Source organism: Hypanus sabinus, chromosome 8, assembly GCF_030144855.1.
Source record: "Hypanus sabinus isolate sHypSab1 chromosome 8, sHypSab1.hap1, whole genome shotgun sequence".
NCBI classification, from domain to species: Eukaryota; Metazoa; Chordata; class Chondrichthyes; order Myliobatiformes; family Dasyatidae; genus Hypanus; species Hypanus sabinus.
This window is the reverse complement of record NC_082713.1, coordinates 23,202,601-23,227,245: the sequence shown is the minus strand read 5'-3', so window position 1 is coordinate 23,227,245 and position 24,645 is coordinate 23,202,601. Positions and strand designations below refer to the sequence as shown.

Sequence of the window (24,645 nt, the reverse complement as noted above, 5' to 3'; positions counted from 1 at the left end):
ACCGCACCGGCCTTGCTGCGTGTCACGGAGTGATCGCTGTTACCAGAGAGGAAAGCCAGGCCGTGTGGCCTGGGACTGCCCCTCACCAGCATCACACCACAACCCTGTATCAGGAAACGCTAAGTGGGCGGCACCAGCTGAATCCCTCAGTTGTCACCTCCCCGAGCGTGCCATTTGGGTGAAGATCAAGGCTTATACAAGGAATGCATGGTGGACACAGGGTCAACCATCAACATCATCCACCTGGGTGTCTTCCCCAAGGCAGACCAGCCATCCCCGCCTGGGAGCACAACGATGGCGGTCCAGCTGGCTACGGTCACCGGTGACTGTGCAGCAATGAGAAGGAAGAGGAGGCAGCACATTGCAGTGGAGGAAAACACAGGGGAGCACGAGGCGTGGCTAGCCAACAGCTGGGAGTCCTGCATCATTGGCCTCACCTACTACTGCACTAGGAAGCTTGTGTGGACGTGGCGAGGGCTCTACCTCGGCACTGAACTGTGGCTCTCCAGTAGGGGAGCTCCAGAAGACCGACCCGACAGGAACAGCAACAACCTCCACCGGTTTCACGTGGCCACCGCCATGCAACACGCCTCACCGCAGCTCAAGGGAACACAGTGGAACCAGGGGCAAGTGGTGATGGCTTCAAGTGGCAGGTGGCGAGGTAGACCTCCCCAACACTGAACAGCAGCTGCACTGTGAGCAGGTGAGCGATCCCGTGCTGACTCGGATGAGGGAATGGCTGAGCGTGGGACAGCGGCTTGAGTGAGCAGGGAGCTCCACCCTGGATCCAGAGATCAAAGTTCAGTGGGGAACGCCGGAGATGTGCGACGGGTCGCTGTTCCGCTGGTGGCAGCTGTCTAATGGTGATAGACATCTCCTGCAGCTGGTCTTCGCCTCCGGGGCTCTGAGTCACGGGCTGGTGTGGGCTCTCCGTTTTGGGGTCACAAAGACGTTGGGCAAGCTGTGTGAACGCTTCTGTTGTCCTGGGGAATGGGAGCTGTTCGTGCACTGCAGTGACATTTGCACGTCCCAGAAGGAGTCAGGCCACTAGGCTAGGGCACCAAAGCCCCAAGTTCTCCACAACAAAGGAGAGACTTTCTCCAAGCTTGGAAGCTGTTGGAAGGGGTCGAGATAGGTGTTCGACCACATCTCTGATGTGGTGTATCAGGTGCCTGAGCGGAGGAAGGTCATCGTGCTGCACCAGGACTGGCTGGCGAGGCTAAAGATGCCCTGCCTTTTGCCTCACCAAACAGTGCCTTCCATGGGGGTGTGAGGCTATAGAAACCGCACAGCGCCCCAGGCAGCAGGGTCGATCACCACCGGGACTTTTTGACTTTATTGTGGACTCTAGTTGCCGGGGGTAGTTAACCCCTCAGGTGGGAGCAGTGTGGGGGGGGGGGGGGGGGGGGAGAGACATCGATAGCCCACACCAGCTTCCTATTGGCCAGCGCCATTATCGTTCTTGTTTTAAATTGCTTTTGTGGGATTATGGTGGGATGTCCAAGCTCATTTATTGTTACATTTTAGCTTCGGTCATGCAGTTATTCGCAGGTGCATTTGTGGGTCACACTGACTGTAACCAGGGTGTGGAATAATCATCTGTATGAGACTGAGTGGGTTCTCTCCCTGGGTCATAATGCCAGATCTGTTTTGTGCTTATTGCAATAAAACCAGCAGTTGAGTTAAACCAGCTTTTCTTGTCTGTCATTATGGACCGAATACACGACACAATATGTACTGATGCAGTTTACAGCAAAATCGACAACTGAGAACTGAATGGAAACACTGGGAAAAGGGGATTTCCTTCCACTCTGACCTGTGTAATTCCAGATAGGTTAGGCTCCATTCATATAGTATAATGAATCGAAAGGACAAATATCGATAAGACCACATCACATAGGAGCAGAATTAGGCCATTGAGTCTACTGTCAGTCAGTTATGGTTGATTCTCAACCAACTTCTGCCTTCATTCCATAACCTTAGACACTGTTAATAATCAGGAACCTATTTAGACACTGTTAATAATCAGGAACCTATCAATCTCCACTTTAAATCTACCCAGTGACTTGGCCTCTACAGTCATCTATGACAATGAATTCACAGATACACTACTTTCTAGCTGAAGAAATTCCTCTTCATCTCTGTTCTAAAGGGACTACCTACTCTTAGGCTGTGCTTTCTGGTCCAGGCTCACTCCACTAGCTGAAACATTTCCAGTAAGATGGCGACACATTCTGTCACAGCGGTGATCATCTTAAGAGTCGCTTGTCTTGTGATCGCAAGACCCTGCCGGACACAACCGATGTGCAATACTGCAAGTCTGAGTTGCAGATCCACCGGCAGGTGGCGGGGGGACTGCATGGCCTAGGTCGTAGCAAGGAGTGGGCCTCAAGCTGTGGTATATAGCTGCCCAGGAAAGAGGCATCAGAGTCGGTACGGCACAGTGTCCATGATGGAGTCAGTTCTGCCCCCAGTGTGCGAAGACAAGTAGGATTGTGTTCAACTGTAGACAACTGGAACATTCAAGGACTCAAGGATTCAAGAATACGGGGAAGGCCATTTAGAACGGAGTTGAGGAAAAACTTTTTCACCCAGAGAGTTGTAGATCTACGGAATGCTCTGCCTCAGAAGGCAGTGGAGGCCAATTCTCTGGATGCTTTCAAGAAAGAGTTAGATAGAGCTCTTATAGATAGCGGAGTCAGGGGATATGGGGAGAAGGCAGGAACAGGGTACTGACTGTGGATGATCAGCCATGATCACAGTGAATGGCGGTGCTGGCTCAAAGGGCCAAATGGCCTACTCCTGCACCTATTGTCTGTTGTCTATTGACTTGGGGTCTCAGACTATTTTTTTTTGTGTGTGACTGTATCTTATCGATCTCTTACATGCACAACAAATGCATTGTGCTATGTGTGAGTGTTGGTACTGTTTTGCACCTTGGTCCCGGGGTAATGCTGTTTTGTTTGGCTGCATTCATGGGTAGGTTTTAATGAGATACCCTCTTCTAAATTCCAGTGATTACAGGCCCAGAGCCATCAAATACTCATCATGCATTAACCCTTTCATTTCTAAGATCATTCGTAAACTTCCTCTGGGCTCTTTCAAATGCCAGCACATCCTTTGCAAGATACGGGGCCCCACACTGATTCCAATATGCAAAATGAGGTCTGATGAATACTCTCTAAAGCTCATCAATATATTCTTGGAGTTACTGGTGTAGCAGACTGGGGTGCTGCTTCACAGCATTAGGGCCTTGGGATCTATCCTGATCTGGGATGCCGTGTGTGCAGAATTTGCCTGTTGCCTCTATAGCCACATGACTTCCATCTGGAGACTCTGGTTAGTTAGCTAATTCTTGTAGGTTGATGGCAGGAGAAAATCACAGAGAATGGTTTAGGGAGTTGATGGGCAGGTGTGAGAGAGAATGAGTTGCGGGACGCTGGGAAATAGGGTGGTGTGACTGGCAGGGTTGCATCCCTGGGAGGCAGCGTAAGCCCAACGGGTTCATCAACACACACACACACAGTGCTGGAGGGACTCAGCAGGACAGACAATATCTATGAAGGGAATTAAACAGATAATAATTCTGACTGGGGCCCTCCAGCATTCGTGTGTATGTGTGTACCTCAAGATTTCTAACATCTACAGAATCTCTTGTGTCAATCATCTCATTAGCCTTTTCTGTTATTATAAACAGAAGCAAGTTTTCACCAAACAAGAAATGCCCTTACATATTGTCAAAAACAAAATTTCGACACTTCGGGATAGTTAATGTTGTTTTAAATCTTCTATTTAACAAAATTTCCATTTGAAAATTTACAAGTAGTAGCTTGCTGTTGGCATTAATCAAATATGTCTATCCATGGCCTCCTCTACTGTCAAGATGAAGCCACACTCAGGTTGGAGAACAACACCTTATATTCCGTCTGGGTAGCCTCCAACCTGATGGCATGAACATTGATTTCTCTAACTTCCGTTAATGCCCCTCCTCCCCTTCTTTCCCCATCCCTGATTTATTTATTTTCCCCTCCCCTTTTTTCCTCTCTCTCTGCCCATCACTCTTTGCCTGTTCTCCATCTCCCTCTGGTGCTCCCCTCCACCTTTCTTTCTCCCTAGGCCTCCTGTCCCATGATCCTTTCCCTTCTCCAGCTCTGTATCCCTTTTACCAATCACCTTTCCAGCTCTTAGCTCAGGCATGGGCAAACTACGGCCCGAGGGCCATATGCGGCCCGTTAAGCTTTTTAATCCGGCCCGCAGAACTTGATGAAATTATATTAATAAACCTTGTTAACGTTTCTTCCCCGCAATTCTGGCTTTTTCCCAATAGATGACACACTCTATATACATTGACCTTTTGTTGAGGTGCAGCGTATTACTCCACATTTGCGCTTTACTCTTTGTTCGGCTCGACCTATTTGTGTGAACAGGCGTTCAGCGTCATGAACATCAACAAAGCCAGCCACAGATCCAAGTTAACTGACCAACACCTCAGATCCATCCTGAGAATCGCCACAACAAAACTAAATCCAGACTTTGATGCGCTGGCTAAAAAGGGAGACCAACAACACTGTTCCCACTGAAATTAAAAATAAGTTTCTTCGTTGTGTTATATAAAAAATGCATTTGAAAATATTTTTTTCAATAAGCCTCACATGTTACATGTCATTTCTGTTAAGTGATGGACATGAGTAGTGCGCAGGTGCACGTACGTTCTCAAAATAAAAAATGCGCTCCAGATCAAATAACGCGCTCCGCATACTGGCGCGCTGTCACTGTTCTGTCCTTGTGCTGGTCGTTGTTGAGTTTTGGCACAGAGGACAATTGAGCAGGACAAGTAGACCTGCATCTCCTACCGTTTTTGAAATAAAGACAGTCAGGAAGAGAGTGATGATGATAATATCTTGAAGGACAACAGAATTTTCAGTGCTTTAAAGTAATAACTGTTACTATTAAAAAAAATAGCTAAATACCATGACAGATATTTTGTTGTAATGCATTTGTTCATTCTCAATTGAAATTAAAGCACATGTTTTCTACATATCCCATGATATTTTATTTTCTCTTATGAGGTGTATTACCAAAACACTCTGTCCATCTGCTCCTGGTCCGGCCCCCCTGTCAAATTTTAGAACCCTTTGTGGCCCACAAGTCAAAAAGTTTGCCAACCCCTGTCTTAGCTTCACCCCACACTCTTCTGTCTTCTCCTATCATTTCGGATTTCCCCCTCCCAATCCTAATTTCAAATCTCTTACTACCTTTCCTTTTAATTAGTCCTGACGAAGGGTCTCGGCCCGAAACGTCGACAGTGCTTCTCTCTATAGGTGCTGCCTGGCCTGCTGTGTTCCACCAGCATTTTGTGCGTGCTGCTTGAATTTCCAGCATCTGCAGACTTCCTCATAAAGTGTCTTAACATCTACAGCCCAGTGGTTCTGATGTCCATCAATATGAAGCGCTTCGAGAGGCTGCTCATGGTATGTATAAGGTCCAGCTTCCCAGACAACCTCAAAAAAACTGCAATTTGCCCACTGCCAAAAATAGTCCACAGCGGATACCATCTTCCTGGTCCATCTCTCAGGCTTCTGAACAGGAATATTCAGGAATATAACAGGAATATCTGAATAGACTATTATTTATTGCTACAGCTCTGCCTTTATTTCCATAATTCCGAGACCTGGGAGCCAATTACTCCCTGGTTAGGCAGCAACACATCCTGCATAAATACACTAAACACTGGTGCTCCACCAGGTTGCATCCTCAGACTCCGACTCCAGTCTCTGTACACTCATGATCGTGTGGTCAGATTTTGCACTAAATCTAGCTACAAGTTTGCAGATGATCTCAAATAACAATGAGTTGGAATGCAGGAAGGAGACAGAGAACCTTGGGGCATGGTGTCTTGGGACAAAGCTGTTCCTCAATATCAGAAAAACAAAGAGCTGAACATAATTGGATGTCAGGTCATAGCAAGTAGGTTGTGAGATCATGGTCACATCTTATTGTACCAGGGAACTGTTCAATACCCTTGTAACAGTGGGATAGAACTTGCACCTTTGAGCCAGGCTGGATGGGAAATGCTTTCATGCTTTGCATCTTCTGCATGATGGGAGTGGGGAGAAGAGAAAAGGCCTGAGGTGGATGCTGGCTGCTTTAGCAAGGCAGTGAAAAGAGTGGGCAGAGTCCGTGGAGGGGGGAAGGGGGTTGGTACATTTGCTCCTGTCCACATCAATGGTGCCGAGCTCAAGAGGATTGAGAGCTTCAAGTTGCTAGGAATGAACATCACCTAAGGCCCATCTTGGTCCGACCACATTGACACCACAGCTAAAAAGAAACTCACCAGCGTCTCTACAAGCTCCTCTGACCCTCACCAATTTCCGTCGATGTACCATATGAAGTACCTCGTCCGGATGCATCACGGCTTGTATGGCACCTGCTCTGTCCGTGGTAACTGCAGGGTTGCGGACGCAGCTCAGCATATCACAGAGAACAGCCTCCCCTCCACGGACTCTGCCCACTCCTTTCACTGCCTTGCTAAAGCAGCCAGCATCCACCTCAGGCCTTTTCTCTTCTCCCCACTCCCATCATGCAGAAGATGCAAAGCATGAAAGCACTTCCCATCCCGCCTGGCTCAAAGGTGCAAGGTCTATCCCACTGTTACAAGGGTATTGAACAGTTCCCTGGTACAATAAGATGTGACCATGATCTCACAACCTACTTGCTACGACCTGACATCCAATTATGTACCTGCACTGCAGTTTCTCTGTAACTGGAACACTATTCCACATGCTGTTATTGTTTTACCTTACACTATCTCAGTGTACTGCTGTAATGAATTGATCCGTATGAGTGGATTTTAGCTGTACCTTCGTCCACCTAACAATAATTAACCAACAGTCTTGGATCTCATTACTTCCCTCACGTTATACAGGAACCCAGAAACTTTTACTCATTTTAGAGTTATTCTTTCTCTCATCCAATTTGCCATTCTAATATGATTTTTCTGTGTTTCCCTGTAGTTATCTAAATCTCCACATCCACCATTTATCTTCCTCCTCAATGTACTCCTCTGTTGAATTCAAAATTCAACTGCTCCTATTCTAGTTGACTTCCCCCAACTTCCCTCACCCCAGGATCTCAGGCCTGTGGTAACCCACCACTCTATTAGTCCTTGGGTCCAAATAAATAAGGTTCTACCGCAACTTCCCTTTCCTGAATCATAATTAATTATTAATGGCTCCGTCTGTCTAAGTAGACAATGGATGCGCCCAGTTTAGGACTCAGTTGGGTGTGGAACAGCGTCGGCTGTGGCTGAATAAGCCGATTCTGGAGCGGCAGTCCTTGGCACTGCTCCTGCACACGAAGGCTGATGGCTGCGGCTGGGTAGTGACTGCCACAGCTTTCCTTCTCTCTCTTCTGTCCCACCACAGTCGAGTTTGTTTTTCCACTGCATTGGTAATGCCTGTACGTACAGCCTATCACCAGGTGCAGCAATTTGCAGCTGTCTCTTCCCAAGTGTCCACCCTGATATCAGCAGACTTCGGGTCACGTTTAGAAACGTCCCTGTAATGCAGCAGTGGGCACCCTTTGGGTTGGGATCCTGCGGCGAGTTCTCCGTATAGGACATCCTTGGGGGTACAGCCATCCTGCAAGCGGCGGACGTGGCCAAGCCAGTGCAGTCGTCGCTGTGTGCAAAAGACATACATATTTGGCATGCTGGCCTGGTCCAGGACGTCCTTGTTTGGCACGCGGTCTTTCCAGGATATGCCCAGGATCCGACGCAAGCGCCGTAGGTGGAAGCTGTTGAGGTGGTGCTCTTGGCACACTTAGGTTGTCCAACCTAAATCATAATACATCAGTGTCATTATGAGAATATGACACAAGATTAGTTTTGCACAGTGGTGGTACACAAAAGCTTGAATAGCAATTGCTTACTCCATTTTGATGGACCAGAAAGCTAATGGAGCCTAAGGATTAATTCACAGTTTTCTTTTTAATTATGTCCTTGCTTCTTTCCTAAATACACAAGAAATGGGTTTCAGTACCAGCAATTCTTGCATGTTGCCACTTGTCACAAATAAGACTGCGTTGACAGCAGGCAAACCGCGTTACCAACTGTGGCATTTAATCTGCATGACACCTGCATTTGGCACTGAACAGATTTCTAGAACAGGCATGTGTTTTGTCTCCAGTCCAGTGTGCTATCATGTAAGATGCGGCAGTCATTTCTGCAGTGAGTTCATGGCGCACTTACAGTATTGGCTGATTTTAGCATCTATTACCGAGGCAATTAAACTCAAAGTCATGGAGTAATACAGCATGTATTAAGTTCAGTGTTATGAGTGCTGGACAGACCTGATGAAAATGGGGTAAAGAGTTAACCATTCCCCCCACCCCCTTTGAGAACTATGGACCATTGCTATTGCTATGCTGCTAATGAGAGAAAGAGATGAAGCACAGAGGTAGGAACATTGGCTACAGATAAGAAGGAGAGAGAGAGACTGTTGATTTATTATATTTTGACTCTTCCTGGATTACTTACATTTCACTATAAGGATGTTACTTTGCTTGTTAACATTCCTCAGGAGACAGCAGGAGTGGCCTGATTTGATGGACACAGTCATTTAGAGTTAATGGATAGCTGAAACCCCGTTAGTAAGGATAAAAGACAGGTCTGTGGAGACACCCTTCAGACACACCAGTGGACACTGACTGAGTGTTGTGGACCCACAAGAAAGGTGGGGGTTTCAGAGGCCGAATCAGGAGATCGGTCAATAAAGCTCACAGTGTTACGGCAGGGCCGGTGGGGACTTGTGTGTGTGTCCACTCATGCCAGAGTGACGAGTCCACCACAGAAGAACAGTCTAGCTGAAGAACAGATGGGTCATAGCTGAATGACCACAACGATACGATGGAATAAGAAAGCAACAGAAGGTCTGCCTGCTGCAGCCGTTATATCTCGCTCGCTCTCTCTCTCTCTCCAACAACTTACGATACAACAACCACAACTGCCTCAGCACGCATGAACTGCACTGAACTTTGTACTCTTGTGTGACATGTCATTTACCCCTAGACCCTGATAGAGCTTGTTTATTATTGCTTATTATTATTCCTACACTTTTAGGTTTATTATCGCTAACCTGTTTCATATGTATATTTGCATTTTTGATACTGTATTGTGCAGTTTACTAATAAACACTTTTAGTTTTGGTACCACCAGACTCCAACGGATTCTTCTTTCTTTGCTGGTCTGTAAACCCAGTTATGGGGTACGTAACAGCAGCAAGTGCATCATTACTTCATTACAAAAAATGATCCTTCTCCAAGGATCATCACCTTCTTGTGGTGGAGAGGCTTATGGGCTCCTGAGAATCCAAGAGGATGCGTCTGGATATTAGCTGGGTAACGCTTAGCCAGGAGGAGTTTCTAGACAAAGACAACCAAGACCTTAGCATTGGAACCAGTGGAAGATGATGACACATCACAATCGGAATGAAAGCGGAGAAAGGCTGCATAAGTACCGTAGATTCCGGACTACAGAGCGCACCCGATTAAAAGCCGCACGCTCTAATTTTAGAAAGAAAATCAATTTTGTACTTGTACAAGCCGCACCGGATTTTAAGCCACAGGTGTCCCACGTTGTAATATGAGATATTTACACAGAAAGATATTACACGTGAGGATTTTTTAACTTTTAATTAAATCCGTATGGTAACATAAACAAATACATATTGCAAATACTTTTTTTTCGAACAGTGCCTGTAACACAGCTACTTTTAAATATACATACGTATCGGTAACACACAAATTACTTTGCTTATACTTTTTTACTGAACAGTGCACGAACAACATTCCAATATCTCCTAACGACTGGTAAAAAAATATATATACTGCAGCCTACCAGGAAAAGTTACTGATCGCCTTTAACTTAAAAGCTGCATCATATGCTTTTCTTCGAGTGTTTTCCCTGTTGATGAGGGTGAGTACAAATGACTGATTTACAATAATTTAATTGTGAAAGTGCGCTTGATTTATCGTACAATTTCATTGGACCTCTGTGAACTACTCATCAATTTTATTGGTCTTGCTATGATCCCAGACCCCTCCTTTGTGAGAATCGCAAGAGCACCTGTCGAGGGGGTGGGGGGTCAGTAGACCCAGGAAGTGAGAGAGAGAGAAACATGCCAAATTGCACGTTCCACCCGGGATACAGAATAAGACGACAGCGACTATTGTCTCATGGAGACCATGTGAAAAGCCCTCGGGCAAGGTGGGCTGGTTGAGAGAGAGATTGCATCATCCCAACCTGACTGACTCCTGCGACCCCGTGAGGAAGTATAAAGGAGAGTCTCAGGGGGACAGCCCCTTCAGACGCACCAAGAAGACAAGAGAGAGTGATCCCGCAGCAGCAGGAAGCCATTCTGAAGGAAGCCACGTGTGTTAGATTCCGGGATTGGAATTTGTGGCTGGAATCACAGAAAACCGCTTTTAACTAACATCGGGGAGATGAAACCAACGCTCCCCCAAGTTCACAGAAGATTCATCAAGACTCGGCAAGTTCTTTCTCTTCTCCCCCAATCTCTCTCTAGCCCCACGTGAAACCCAGCGATTTTCAAAGGGCTGAGGCCTGCAGACTTTCTGAGTGACTTTTATATTTCCAACGGACAATCTATTAACCCCTAGACAACAGCAGAGCTCACTTAATGATGAGTATTACTATACCCGCGCTTTAGATTGAGTGTTGACGATGTGCGCTATCTGAATGTATGTATTAACCCTACTTTTGTGTTCCTTTATAAATAAAACGTTTGAAAATAGTGACATCAGACTTCAACGGACCTCTCTATCTTTGCTGGTAAGTTCTCCAGTTACGGGATTCGTAACAGTTTACTGTTACGAGGCAAAATGTTTTTGGCGGCATGAAAAAAAAACGTGCATTAGCCGCACCGAAGTATAGGCTGCAGTGTTGCTGCAGTGTTCAAAGCGTGGGAAAAAAGTAGCGGCATATAGTCCGGAATTTACGGTAAAGGGTTCCCAGGTATCTTACACTCCATGCCACTGGACTCTGACCCTGATCTATCAAGCAGCTGCCTGGACATCAGTCTCCCACATTAAACAAATTCATGCATAGGCATTCTCTATTAAGGAAATACCCATTTAGGAGAACCTATTCAACTGGCAAGATCACACTATGTATGACCATGCATGCAAATATATGTATTAAGATCAAGAGCAATCTTTTCTGTTTACACCACTGCCAAATTCTAACAAATCCACTTGCAACCTCCTGCTTCAAGAAAAACTCTCCTTCTCTGTAGCTATTCATTTCATCCCTGCAATGATTTTTTGCACACTTTCCAAACCCTTCATATCTTTCCTGAAGTGCGGTATCTAGAACTGGCCACAATACCTGAAACCAATGTTTTATAAAGAAATTCACCATGATTTATTTGTTCCTGTACTCTAATTGATCAATTTGTATTTTTTAAACAACTTTCCCCACTTTCACCAGAAAATATACAGTATATATGCCTAGATGCATTCTGTAATTGTGGTGGTAGCTGTTTAAGAGACTTTCAGGTAGACACATTTATGCAGGGAATAATGGGAAATTTATTATGTACATGGAGAAGAAGTTCAGCATTGTTTGGCATTGTGTTTGGAATATCCATTGTGGGCCAAAGGACGTTGCTGTGCTGTACTGTTCTATGGTCAGTATTCTGCTGCTTTTGGAATTAATCCTGCTGAATACAACCTCATTTCCTTTTAAAATATAACATTTCGGATTTTGTAGGATTTATTGTCATCTTCCACCTGAAGAGTACAGATATTCCTCTCACAGTTCACCATTACTCCATTTTTGGTATCATCTACAAATGTGAATACTTGACCCAAGGAAAGTAATGAACATATCAATATATTATATAAGAATGCATAATCTTCATGAATCAGATTTATTATTGCTGATACATCATGAAATTTGTTGTTTTGTGGCAGCAGTACAGTGCATCACAAAACTTTGCTATTAGCGACAGTAAGGAAGAAATAGAAAAAAAGTAATGCAAAAAGAGAACAAAAAGTAAGGTAGTGTTCATGGGTTCATGATCATTTCAGAAATCTGATGGCAGAGGGGAAAAAACTGTTGCTAAAATGTTGAGTGTGTAACTTCAGGCACCTGTACCTCCTTCCTGAAGGCAATAACGAGAAGAAGGTAGGCCCTGTACGTTGAGAGTTCTTAATAATGGAATATACCTTCTTGAAGCAATGCAGATTGAAAATATCCTTGGTGGTGGGAAGACCTGTGCCCATGATGGAACTGCTTGCGTTTACAGCCTTCTACAGCTTTGTCTGCTTCTGGATATTGGTACCTTCATACCAGAGGGTGATGCAACCTGTCAGAATGTTCTCTGTGGTACATCTGTAGAAGTTTTCTAGAGTCTTTGGTGACATAAAAAATCTCCTCAAATTCCTAATGAAATATAGCCACTGGCATGCCTTTCTCATAATTGTATTAGCATGTTGGGCCCTGGACAGATCTTCACCGATGTTGACAATATGGCATTTTCAAGATTAGCTTTCCTTCTCTGCACTTGGTTTTTTCTGCTTTGCAAAAGAGTTCCAAGTGAAAATCTATAAAAAGGTCGCTTACTAAGTAACAATCTATAATTAAAGGCTACTGATAATAGAATAACAAGCCACAGCACAAAGCTCTTTCATATTCATTCATATAATCTAAAATAAGGTCATATACTTCTGAAATGGTAAAAAGATCAGTAAAGATCCGAGGGGGATAGATAGAGTTGACGTGGATAGGCTTTTTCCATTGAGAGTAGAGGAGATTCAAACAAGGGGACATGAGTTGAGAGTTAAGGGGCAAAAGTTTAGGGGTAACACGAGGGGGAACTTCTTTACTCAGAGAGTGGTAGCTGTGTGGAACGAGCTTCCGGTAAAAGTGGTAGAGGAATGTTTGATTTTGTCATTTAAAAAAAAATTGGATAGGTATTTGAACGGGAAAGGGATGGAGGATTATGGGCTGAGTGCATGTAGGTGGAACTAGGTGAGAGTAAGCGTTCGGCACGGACTAGAAGTGCCAAGTTGGCCTGTTTCCATGCTGTAATTGTTATATGGTTATATTCATAGTTCCATTATTTGGGGTGTTTGACATAAGCTCCTGTTTAACAAAACAAAAGCTGGAAGAACTCATCAGGTCAATCAGCATCCACTGTGGCAAAGGGCTGGTTGACATTTCAAGGTGAGACCCTGCATCAGGACTGAGAGTAGAGAGGAAAGATAGCCAGTTAAAGAAGTGAAAGAGAGAAGTGAGACCGGTGACATGGGTGATGATGGGAAGATGAGTGAGGAGAAGAGGGATGAAGGGAGAAGTTTAATTCAGAAGGTGGTGGATGATAGAAAGAAAATATGGGTGGGGGGACAGAATGGGGATGGATGGAGACAGGCCAGAAGGTTATGAGGAACCAGATAAGAGAGAGATGATGGGCAGATGGAACCAGATAGTGGAGGCTCTAAGGTGGTGTGTGGTAAGGGGGCAGATGGTGGTGAACCAGAGATTCAACTCCTGCAGCTTTGTCTACTGTAGTTGCTACTTTCAATTTGGCCTCTTTTACATCAGTGAGACCAAGGGTCAACATGGCAACCATTCTGTGGAGCATAACTGCTTAGTCTATAATGGCCTTCTTGAACTACCAGCCACACATATTTCTATGCCTCCCCCATCCCATTCCCTCAACCAACTGGTCTGCCCTGGAGGTTCCAGACAATAAGTGATCCAACCAAGACCTCAGTGATGGAACTGGTGGGGACGATGACACATTACAACGGAAGTGAAGGCAGAGGAAGGCTGCAAAAGTGAAGGGCCCCCGTCATCTTGTATTCAATGTCACTGGACACTGACCTGAATGCCTGGTAGCTGACTGTGCATCAGCCTCTCCATGTTAAATAACTCACACACAGGTGCTCTGTGTTAAGGGAATAGCTCCTTAGGAGAACATCATACTCAACGAGATTGCCCTATCTATTTGGTGAGGCCAAATGTAAATTAGAATAACAGTACCATCTGTTCTCCGTTGGTAGCGTACTAACGAAAATACCAGCTCCATCTCACTCCTCCAGCTCACTTACATATACTGAACATTGTCCCTCTACAATATCCATCTGATGCAGCAATCTGACTCAAAAATGTTCACATAACTACCCTTTTGACTCCAACAATGTGCATGTTTTGCAGAACTTTTCCAGCAGTTTGTTTTTCTTTTGTTAACATCCAGCATCTGCTGTCCCTCATGTCTCCTGTTTAACTGCATTTTGACTATATGAGTCATCTTTCTTTAATATGTCAGCCAAAAAGCAATCAAAAAGTTTTTTGTCACAATTAGCGTTTTCTTGGAAAGAACAAGACTGTCCTTTCTAATTGGGTTTCTTACCATCAATCATACATTTTGCACTTTTATTTAGAAAATAATAAAAGGAGGCTTTGAAAAATAATTCTAGTCCTTTTGATTCCATTCGCCTATCATCAATCACTGAGTTCACTAAAGCAATTGCTCGGGTGTAGATTCAGCATATTAACGACCTCCTACAATTATTGGCTTGAAGTAAGAAGAATACTGACCATCCAAGACCATGGCACAAAGGGGATGTGATAGCTTCATATAAAGTTCAGTAGAGATCCCCAATTATGTGAGAGCCTCTTAGAACCAAATAAAATCTCCCAGAGCTCACTACTGGCTACCTTGGAGAGAACATTATCAGCACACGCGAAATGGTGTATATTCATAGTGCATATCAGATATTGGCCCAGCATATTGGGTGCCTGCACAGGGAATGAACCAGTCATGCTTACACATTGACTGAGAGCAGATCTGCCAGTCTGGTATGATGCTAAAGCTACATCTGTATGGAGATCATCTCTCACCCCTCTCTAAGACTGGGCAGGAAGATGTTGGGGATGGTAGATGCTAGAACAAGAGGTACCTGAGTGGGAGAGAGGTGGGAACAATGCCAAACAAAGTGGTTTCTGATACTGAAATCAGCTGTTCATGAATATAACTCAAGATTTGAAGAATTCACTTGAAAGTCAAGTGTCGCAAAATGCCAAGAAAAGGTCATTACTACATCCACTCTTCAAGAAAAAAGGTTTTCAATTGCAGGGTGCAGGAAAACGATATGCTTCCAGACAAGGGGAAATTTTCATAGAAGTTTCAGTCACTTCCATTGTTCTATATATTACAAGCTAGTGTCAATCTATCATCGAGTGTGATTAAGGAGACACCATGTGGACAGAATATCCAATTGCATTAGATGAAAGTAAACCTCATTTACAAGTTGGATTTGGAAAGTCCAGCTTAACTCTTGGTTGGCATTTGGATTGAAAGGTTCCTCTCTGGCAATGAGTTATTTAGGCTACCCAGCCAATATGAATTCAACACAGTTTGCACAATTATTGTATCTTTCCATTCAAGTGCAATTGGCAGAATAAGATGCCTGGATATCCCGACTGACACCTCTTCTCAGTGCTGCCATCAGACAGGAAGTACAGGGGCCTGAAGATCCAGACCTCAAATTTCATCAGTAGTTTCCTCCCCATGCCACCAGGTTCTTAAACCAACCTGAAAAACTTCAACAGTGCATTGGGATATGTATATGTTTTTTCTTCACTCTTATTCTTACATCTGTCATTAATTTATTCTGTTGTTTATTTTTGCACATATTTATGCATAATTTACCTGAACTAAAGCTTATGTCAATTGTGTTGTCCTCTTGATGTGCTGTAATGTGCTGCTGTTTCAATAAGCTAACTTTCATGACATTAATATGCACCCTGTGCACGTATGCCAGTAACAACACTAAACTTGCATTTGAGATTATGTAATGAGCTTAATATCTGTAAAATCTAACTTTGCGACAATAAGTTTAAAATCTAACAAATATAACAAAGTACTATCAGCTACTTGGAGTATCAGGTTAACTTAAGCAAAGGAAAATTGGACATCCCACTAATATGTCCTCAGGGCTTGTTCAATCCCCAATTTAAATATAATGGTTTCCTATGAAATGAAGAGTAAAAGGCATGAGGGAGATTTATACAGAATAATTAAGCTTCTGTTTCTCTATGCTTTGAATCATTCTGGAATAAATAACAAAGATAAGGACCTAAAATGGTTTAAGATATAATGTTTTATTTATAGGGACCCACACTATTGGGCTCTCGGATTACAATCTGCAATGTACTATGAGGCAGGGCCACATTGAATTATCAGAGAACATTAGAAATAGGAAGGGAAGCAGGCTTTGTGGCTCCTCAAGGCTTCTTCGGCAGTCAATAAGATCATGGCTGATGTGCCCTTGAGGTCAACTCCACTTTCCTGCCTGGTTCCTGTGACTGTTGACACCACAAAACTTTCTGCAGTGCCCAGTGAATATGCATTCACCTTCCACAGTATCCATGGTAGAAAATTCTGAAATTTCTTGACCTTTTCCAAGATGAAGGCCCTCTTCATCTCCACCATAATTGACTCTTTAACCTAAATCTCCAATGGTCAACATTTCTGGACACCCTTACCAGGAAGACTGACCTATTAAGCCATTTTACAAACTAATGTGTTGTCAGTAAGATTGCCAAGAGCACTTCAGATCTTCCAGACTCCTTCAGGATCATAAATTGGGTGGAGAGCTCAAGAATTTGTCTGAAACCCAGATATGTTAGAGCCTGTTCTTCATAACTCTTGTCTACAGATTTCAATATGGAGTGGCATCTTTCAGCCATATAGGAGAGACAAAGTGAGTCTGCGAAAGAATTTAATTGGGATGTACAGACTATTCATTGATACAGGTGAAAAGGAGCAAGTTATGACCAAGGAAGCCAAAGCAAATCAGCTTACAAATGATTGTGGCCATGATATTGCAACTATATAGTGCAGAGAGAAAAAAATATTTTAAAAAAATGCTCATTTCTGTGACCTTGTCTTCACACACCATCCCCAAACAGTGGAAAAAAAAACCTGACCAAATTTTGTTGAACAACATACACACAATGCTGGAAGAACTCAGCAAGTCAGGTAGTACATATGGATGGAATTAAGTAATCAATGTTTCAGCTTGAGATCCTTCATCAGAATCAAGCCCAAATTTTATTGAAGATTATTACATTATTATACACATAACATTTGATTGCTTGATTAAGGTAATCCAAGGTCAAGAACAATCTGTCTCAACATAAAAAAATTAATTACAGTAAGTAAGAAAGGTCTATCAGTGACATCACAGGGATAGTATTCCACTCACTTTAACCACGTTACCACTGAATCCAAGTGGAATATCATGGATGATCCAACCAGCTCTATCGGAATCCGAGGAATCCAGAGCACCCAGAGGAAATGACAGGGTCACTGAAAAAACATGTAAACTCCATACACTCAGCACAGAAGACCGTAAGACATAAGGGCAGAATTAGGCCATTCAGCCTATTGATACTGCTCCACCACTCCATCTTGGCTGATCCACTTACCTTTCAACTCCATCCTGCCGCCTTCTCCCGGTAATCTTTCATGCCCTGCCTTAAGGGCCTATCATCCTCCGCCTTAAATACACTCAAGGACCTGGTCTCCACAGCCAAGTGGCAACAAATTCCATACATTTACTAGCCCAGGCTAAAGAAATTCCTCATCTCCATTTCAAATTGACCTCCCTCTATTCTGAGGCTGTGCCCTCTAGTCCTAGACTCCCCTACCATGGGGAACACCATCTCCACATCTACTCTATCTAGGCCTTTCAAAAATCGATAGATTTCAATGAGATCTCTCCTCATTCTTCTAAATTCCTGCCAGTACAGGCCCAGAGCCAGCAATCATTCCTCATATGATGAGCCTTTTATTCCTGGAATCACTTTAGTGAACTTTCTCTGAAACCTCTCCAATGTCAGCACTTCCTTTCTTACATAAGGGGCATAAAACCGTACACAATACTCCATGTGAGGCCTCACCAGTGCCTTATAAAGAAGGTTAAGGTTTGCTGAAGCTGTTGGCAGCAGCTAAAAGAGGTACATCGCCGTAACGTCCAATAGCACTATGCTGCCTTCTAAGAGGGCAGTGCAACCTTCATCTACTTCCTTTTGCCGTGGTTCTTGAAGAGCTGGAACACATGTACCCCTGGATATCTTATTAAAATACAGAACTTTTCTCAGCAAGTATTCACTAGGGTGGACTCAATGCAAAAAAACTGGCTAAGCATACGAACAAAATTCAATGGAATAGGGGTGATAATTTTCATTTGAAGTGCAAATGTTTCCTGTTATTGTTGTTAAGTCCACATCCAATAATACTGTTAGATCCTGTATTACATTCAATAATAACTCAGTTGCACGGCATGCTTTTAAAATTCTGTACGTAATGGATCCCAGTTAAATAATGACAACAATCCAATTAAGATGCATATCATAAAGCTTCTGCACATAAGAATTCTAATAAGGACTCTTGAGAGACTTTGAGTAGCTGTCTGTCATCCTTTAAAACCAAGCCTGTACCTCTACCCATGCTCTCACCTCCATCCCTTTTGACTATTTATTCACCTCTTTCTCCTGGCTCTTTGGGTTGGCTTCGCTTCATCCGATGAATCACCTGGACTTGATTTCCATGTCGTAGTGCCAGATCGTCTATAGGTAAATAATTCATCATGTGCGCCTGGTGAAAGAAACATACAAAAAATATATATTAAGTCCAGTGTTGAAAACCTGGTATTGAAGGTTGTCCAGCAATACAATGGTGAATTGCTTTAGCATCCACCATTTCGATGGTAATCAACACAGATATGTTATGTTGTTAGTGTTTGCTGATTCTAAGGAGCCCAGTTAGATCCTAACCTCGGTGCTGCCTTCTCTCTGTGACTATTTTTGCACTATTTATTTTATGTAATTATATACGGTTCTACACAAAATCCTGAGGCACATACAGTGAACATACTGTAGTTAAGGTGCCTCAGACTTTTGCAGACTACTGTAGCAATTTTGTGTATTGCATTGTACTGCTATCGCAAAAGAAAACATGACATGAGTGATGATAAGCTTGATTCTGATATGAGTCACTATTGTGAATTGGGAGTAGGAAGGTGTCAGGGAGAGGGGGAATCATAGTTGGGCAAAGGGGAAGGGGGAGGGGAGGGAGTGGGAAGCACCAGAGAGACAATTCTGTAATGATCAATAAACCAATAGTTTGGAATCAAATGATCTTGCCTGGACTCTCAGGGCTGGGTGTGTCTGCACCCCTGCCACCCTCCCCACCAACCCCCCTGCCCTGGCATTCCTCTCTGCTGCACCTCTCCCATGATGCTCCACCCTCGCCACATCCAACATCCTTTGCTCCCGCCTGATTTATGAACTTACTCACCGCTCCACATTGCCAAATATAGTACTGTACAAAGATTGTAGGCACCCAAGCTATATATATGTGCCTAAGACGTTTGCACAGTACTGTATATGTATGTCTACATATGCATACATATCTTACACACATACATATAACCATATACACATACACATATTTCTAAATGTAAGTTATGGTGTTTTTTTTAATGTATTTTAATGTTTTGCTGCCACAGAACGATACAGTTCACAACATGTCAGTGATATTAAACCTGCTTCTAATTTTCCAGGTACACCAATTTCCTTCTGTATCTGAAATTATGCCAGCTGGCTAAATAGCATTTGAAAACTAGCTCTTCTACGTGAGTAAATGGCAGGAAAAAAATCAAAGGTGAGTGATAGTCATGTGGCAAGGCCATCAGTAGTAGGGAACAGAGAAATAGGGAGAGAGGAAGAGTAGTAAAAATTCACCCTGGATTTCAAATGAGCTGAATAGCCTCCTCCTGTGTCACATCCAGAAGGTTAAAAAATGTTATGCTGAACTTGTCAGACGGCATCAATAGAAAGAACCACACGTGACCTTGCATCTGAAATGTGGATAGATTCTGAAACGCAGAGAAGGGCAGAAGAACAAAGGAGAAAGCAGTCTGAGAGATGACAGAAAAGCTTAAGTAACAAAAGGCAAAAAAGGGCATGTTGTGAGAGTAAAGAAACAAAAGATGATGGTAATGGGACCACAATCATTCTATCAATGCATTGAACTAAATTTTGAGGCAGGAAAACAGGATGCTGACTAAATAAAAAGTAGGAAAATTGTTAGTTTGTCCTGGATCACTACACCAAACATAAAAAATAATAATGCACGTATCTAGGAATCTGCTCTGGAGAATCTGATCTGTTGATATCTACAGAGCTGGTAACCCTGTGGTGGATGTTCTAGGAGAGGTTCATCAATCTCCTTAGACGGCAAAACAGGACACCAACTACTATCACATCTTTCACCAGACAGCAAATCCAAATAAGATTTCTCCAAAACCCTGTAATTTCTATACGAAAATTCTACAAATGTACCATGGAGAGCATTTTGACTAGCCACATCACCACCTGGTATGGGATGGAGGGGAACGGGTCTACTGCACAAGCTCTGAAGTTGTAAAATTAGTCAGCTCCTCGTGGGTATTAGCCTCTATAGTACACAATACATCTTCAAAGAGCGGTTCCTCAGAAAGGCAGCATCCATTGAGAATGGCCCCCATCACTCAGGACATGCCCTCTTCCTGTTACCATCAGGATGGAGGCCTGAAGGCACACACTCAGCAATTCAGGGACAGCTTCTTCTCCTCTGCCATCCGATTCCTAAATGGACATTGAATCCACGAACACTACTTCACTAGTTCTTATTATTTCTGTTTTCGCACTACCATATTTAAATTTAGCTATTTTATATATATACACACACACTTACAGTTCAGTTATTTGTTTCTTTATCATTTATTGCATTGTACGGCTGTCACTAAGTTAACAAATTTCATGATATTTGCCGGTGATATTAAACCTAATTCTGATTATTGTTTTAGCTATTTGTACAAGAGACAGAGAACAGGCTAACAAAGCAGAGAGTTAATGTCATTTCAGTTTTAGGTCGAGCTCTCTCCCAGCACCTTCCAATTATACAATATTTAACTGAAAATTACAGCAGCTTAAAGGTAACTGTAGCTGAGAAGTGTGAACCCGTACAGCTTGTAGAACAACTCAGTCAGCCCTTGGCCTGGGTGGGTTTTTTTTTAGCGTGTCACACCAGTCAGCCATTCTTGTCTGGTGCCTGGTGTCAGGATTGGTCTCCTTCCGGCTTAACCGGGTCACGATATGAATGTTCCTGACTCGACCCTTGATTTTTACGAGGCCGAGTGGCTAGCTCGACACTTAATCCGGCACGGATGGAAAGCGTGCCCGGGGGGGCGGCCCGGCTTAGATTCAAACTTCGCTCTAGAGTCCAGCACTGATGCCATTGTGCCACCAGCTGGCCTGGGCGATAAACACAGTTAATTGTGTTTCCAAATCATGAACAACAAAACAATAACTCTCCAACAGCATTTCTGCTTGTCCTTTTAGCTTGTTACTTTCCAAGTGGATTTCAAAACATCCCATTATCCGACTCTCAAATGCACTCAACTATTCTCTGATCTTCCTTCCTAATCAGCCGTGCACACATAAACTATAAGCTATGCAAAGACACTGGCGGTGCTATGTCTACTGAGTGCAGTGGTAGCCAGCTGGAATAGGACAGACTGGGTGGTCTCCTGCATTAATATCGACCCAATTTATTCAGAATTTGCAAAAATCAATTTCATTCTTCCTCTTCGTGTGGTTTCAAACAAAAAACAAGCAGAAAAATTAAAGGAGAAAGTCACCTCAGTGTGCATTCCAAAACAAAAAAATACTATAACCAGGCAGTTGTGAAATGTCAGAAGGAATGTTTTGATGTGAAAAGTACGTGGAGAACAAAAAAAACACAAAAACATAGAGCCAGAAAAAAAGAAGCAGATTCACTTGGTCATCATATGTACATCGAAACATGTGGATATCCCTACACACGAATGAGCTCCCACAACATTATTAAATACAAAGTTCAAAGTAAATTTATTAGCAAAATACGTATATGTCATTATATACAACACTGAGATTCATTTTCTTGCAGGCATTTGCAGTAAATACAAAGAAACCCAAAGAATCAATGAAAAAAACACACATGAAGATGGACAAACAACCAGTGTGCAAAAGACAATCAACTGTGCAAATACAAAAAGAAAGAAGAATAATAAACACTGACTATCAAGAGCATGAGATGAAGAGTGCTTGATCCATGATCTGATTCAAGGAGAAAAAAATAAGATAGATAGATAGATAGCTAGATAGATAATATTGAGAACGAGTTGTAGGTTTCTTGAAATAGGCTGTGGAAATTATTCATTCCAGTTCAGCAGCCTGACAGTTGAGGGATAATAACTGTTCCTGAACTTGGTGATGTGGATCCTGAGGTTCCTACACTTTCTTTCTTATGCCAGCAGTGAGAAGAGAGCATGTATTGGAGGGGTTGTGACTATCACATGGTCGGAAGGCATGCCACCTGCCAATCAAGGTTTGACCCCTCCTCGCCCATCATTGCACAACAAACCATTGGACCCTTTAATTAGCCTTGTACTTGGCCTCGAGCAATTGGCCTTTGTAATCAGCTTAACTCTGCTGGCACTGAGCCCTTGGCCCCACTGTGAATTACCTGGGCTGGGTGGAACGGCGTTGAAGAAATTGTTAGTGAGCTGTGCATTGAATAGGATTGGGAGCGTGGATCATTGTGCCTAATAGCATAGAGCTGTGCACACTGGCGCTCAGCCCTCCAGCAGTGGCGGGATCTTCCTGTGGCCACACACTTCAATTCCACAGACCACTCCCCCTCCGATATGTCTGTCCATGGCCTCCTCTACCATCAAGATGAGGCCACATGCAGGTCGACGGAGCAATACCTTATCTCCCGCCTAGGTAGCCTCCTACCTGCCGGCATGAACATCCAACTCACAGACCTCCGTTGATACCCCTCCCCCCCTTACCCCATCCCCATCTATAATTTTAGTCTGGTTCTCTTTCTCTCTCTTTTCCCCCCTCACTATAATCTCCCCCCAGCCCTACCTTTCTTTCTCTTTTATTTTCCATAATTCTCCACCTTCCCCCTAGCCCATTTCCCTTCAGCCTATCACTTCCCAGCTCTCTACTTCATCCCTCCCCCCACTTCTTATCCCCCCTCGACCATCCCATGTTACTTCACTCCTGATGAAGGGTTTCGGCCAGAAACGTCGTCACTACCTCCTCCCATTGATGCTGTCTGGCCTGCTGAGTTCTGCCAGCATTTTGTGTTTTTATTTATTTCCACCATCTGCAGATTCTCTCGTGTTGCCATTGAATTATTATTGCTTTGCTTACCAAGAAACAATGAAAAGCCATTTTCTGTATGCTATTCAGCCACATCATTCCATACACAACTACATCAAGGTAGTAAAAACAAAAGAGGCATGGAGAATATAGTGGCGCGGTTATTCGGATGCATTTATTTGTTCATTTATCACGCATACGTAGATCGAAACAGACAATGAAATGCGTCATTTGCGTTAACAATCAGTGTAGTCTGAGGGTGTTGCACTAAGTGCTGACACACATTCAGGCACCGATGACGCATGCCCACAATGTTCAGCAAAACAACACTCAGTCAGCATACAACAACAGCAGCAAAAATAAAACCCTTCCTGCCCACCCCACCCACCCACACAGGTGGGCCTCTGTCCCCAGGACAGACAGCCTCTGGGTCTCCTAGCTCCAGACCACGGTTTTCGTCTCATTGACACTGAACATCCGACCTCCTAAAGTGAGACAGGCAAATAAGATTCAGGGTCCATGAGTTAAATTGAATTGAATTGACTTTATTTCTTACATCCCTCACATACGTGAGGAGTAGAATGTGCAATGTGCAATCATAGTAATTTACAAAAATTTATAATAAATAGTACAGTTAACGTACATAGAACTACAGCTGTATCAGCATGAGTTAATCAGTCTGATGGCCTGGTGGAAGAAGCTGTCCCAGAGCCCGTTGGTCCTGGCTTTTATGTTGCAGTACACAAGTTAGAAGGTGATGGGTGAAGCCAGGTGGCTGTGAAATGCAGACAGGAGAGGAGACTGGACCATGGGAGAAAGGGAAGGAGGAGGGGCATCAGGGGAGGTGATAGGCAGGAGAGGAGAAGTAGTAAGAGGTCAGAATGGGAAATAGAAGAGGAAAGGGAGAGGGGGAAAAGAAAAACAAAATTACTGGAAGGAGAAAGAGATGTTCATGTCATTAAGTTAGAGACTACCAAGATGGGATGGATGTCCATAGATATGGGCAAGCTATGTTGGCACCCGATGCAGTGGGACTCGCCAGCTGCATCCAGCACAATCACAAAGCAGGCGTCGTATCTCACTGTATGCTTTAATGTTCTGATACAGTATGACGCGGTGTTTACTATACAAGACCAGTGCCTGGTTTTTTGACGTACAGTGAAGGATACCTCGCATCAGGCTGAGCAGTGGTCAGAAGCAACAGTGAAGGTTAGGGGAAGGGACCTTGGGGAGGGAAAACAGAAGAGTAAGTTTTACAGTTGGGATAGTTTATGAAACAGGCTTTTAGGGCTGAGTTTGCTAGGCAGTGGACAAGGTATGCTAAGGAAGAAGGAAAAATTGTTACTTAGCTTGCA

The 24,645-nt window shown here is 43.6% G+C and overlaps 1 protein-coding gene across 1 annotated transcript in view; it reads right to left on the bottom strand.

Moving 5' to 3' along the window:
• eda (ectodysplasin A) overlaps nt 1-24,645 on the bottom strand; it is a 250,529-nt gene that overhangs the window by 93,088 nt on the left and 132,796 nt on the right. The window contains exon 2 of the mRNA XM_059976828.1: nt 18,578-18,689. Coding sequence (XP_059832811.1) covers nt 18,578-18,689 — 112 coding nt within the window. The remainder of the gene's footprint in view (nt 1-18,577; nt 18,690-24,645) is intronic.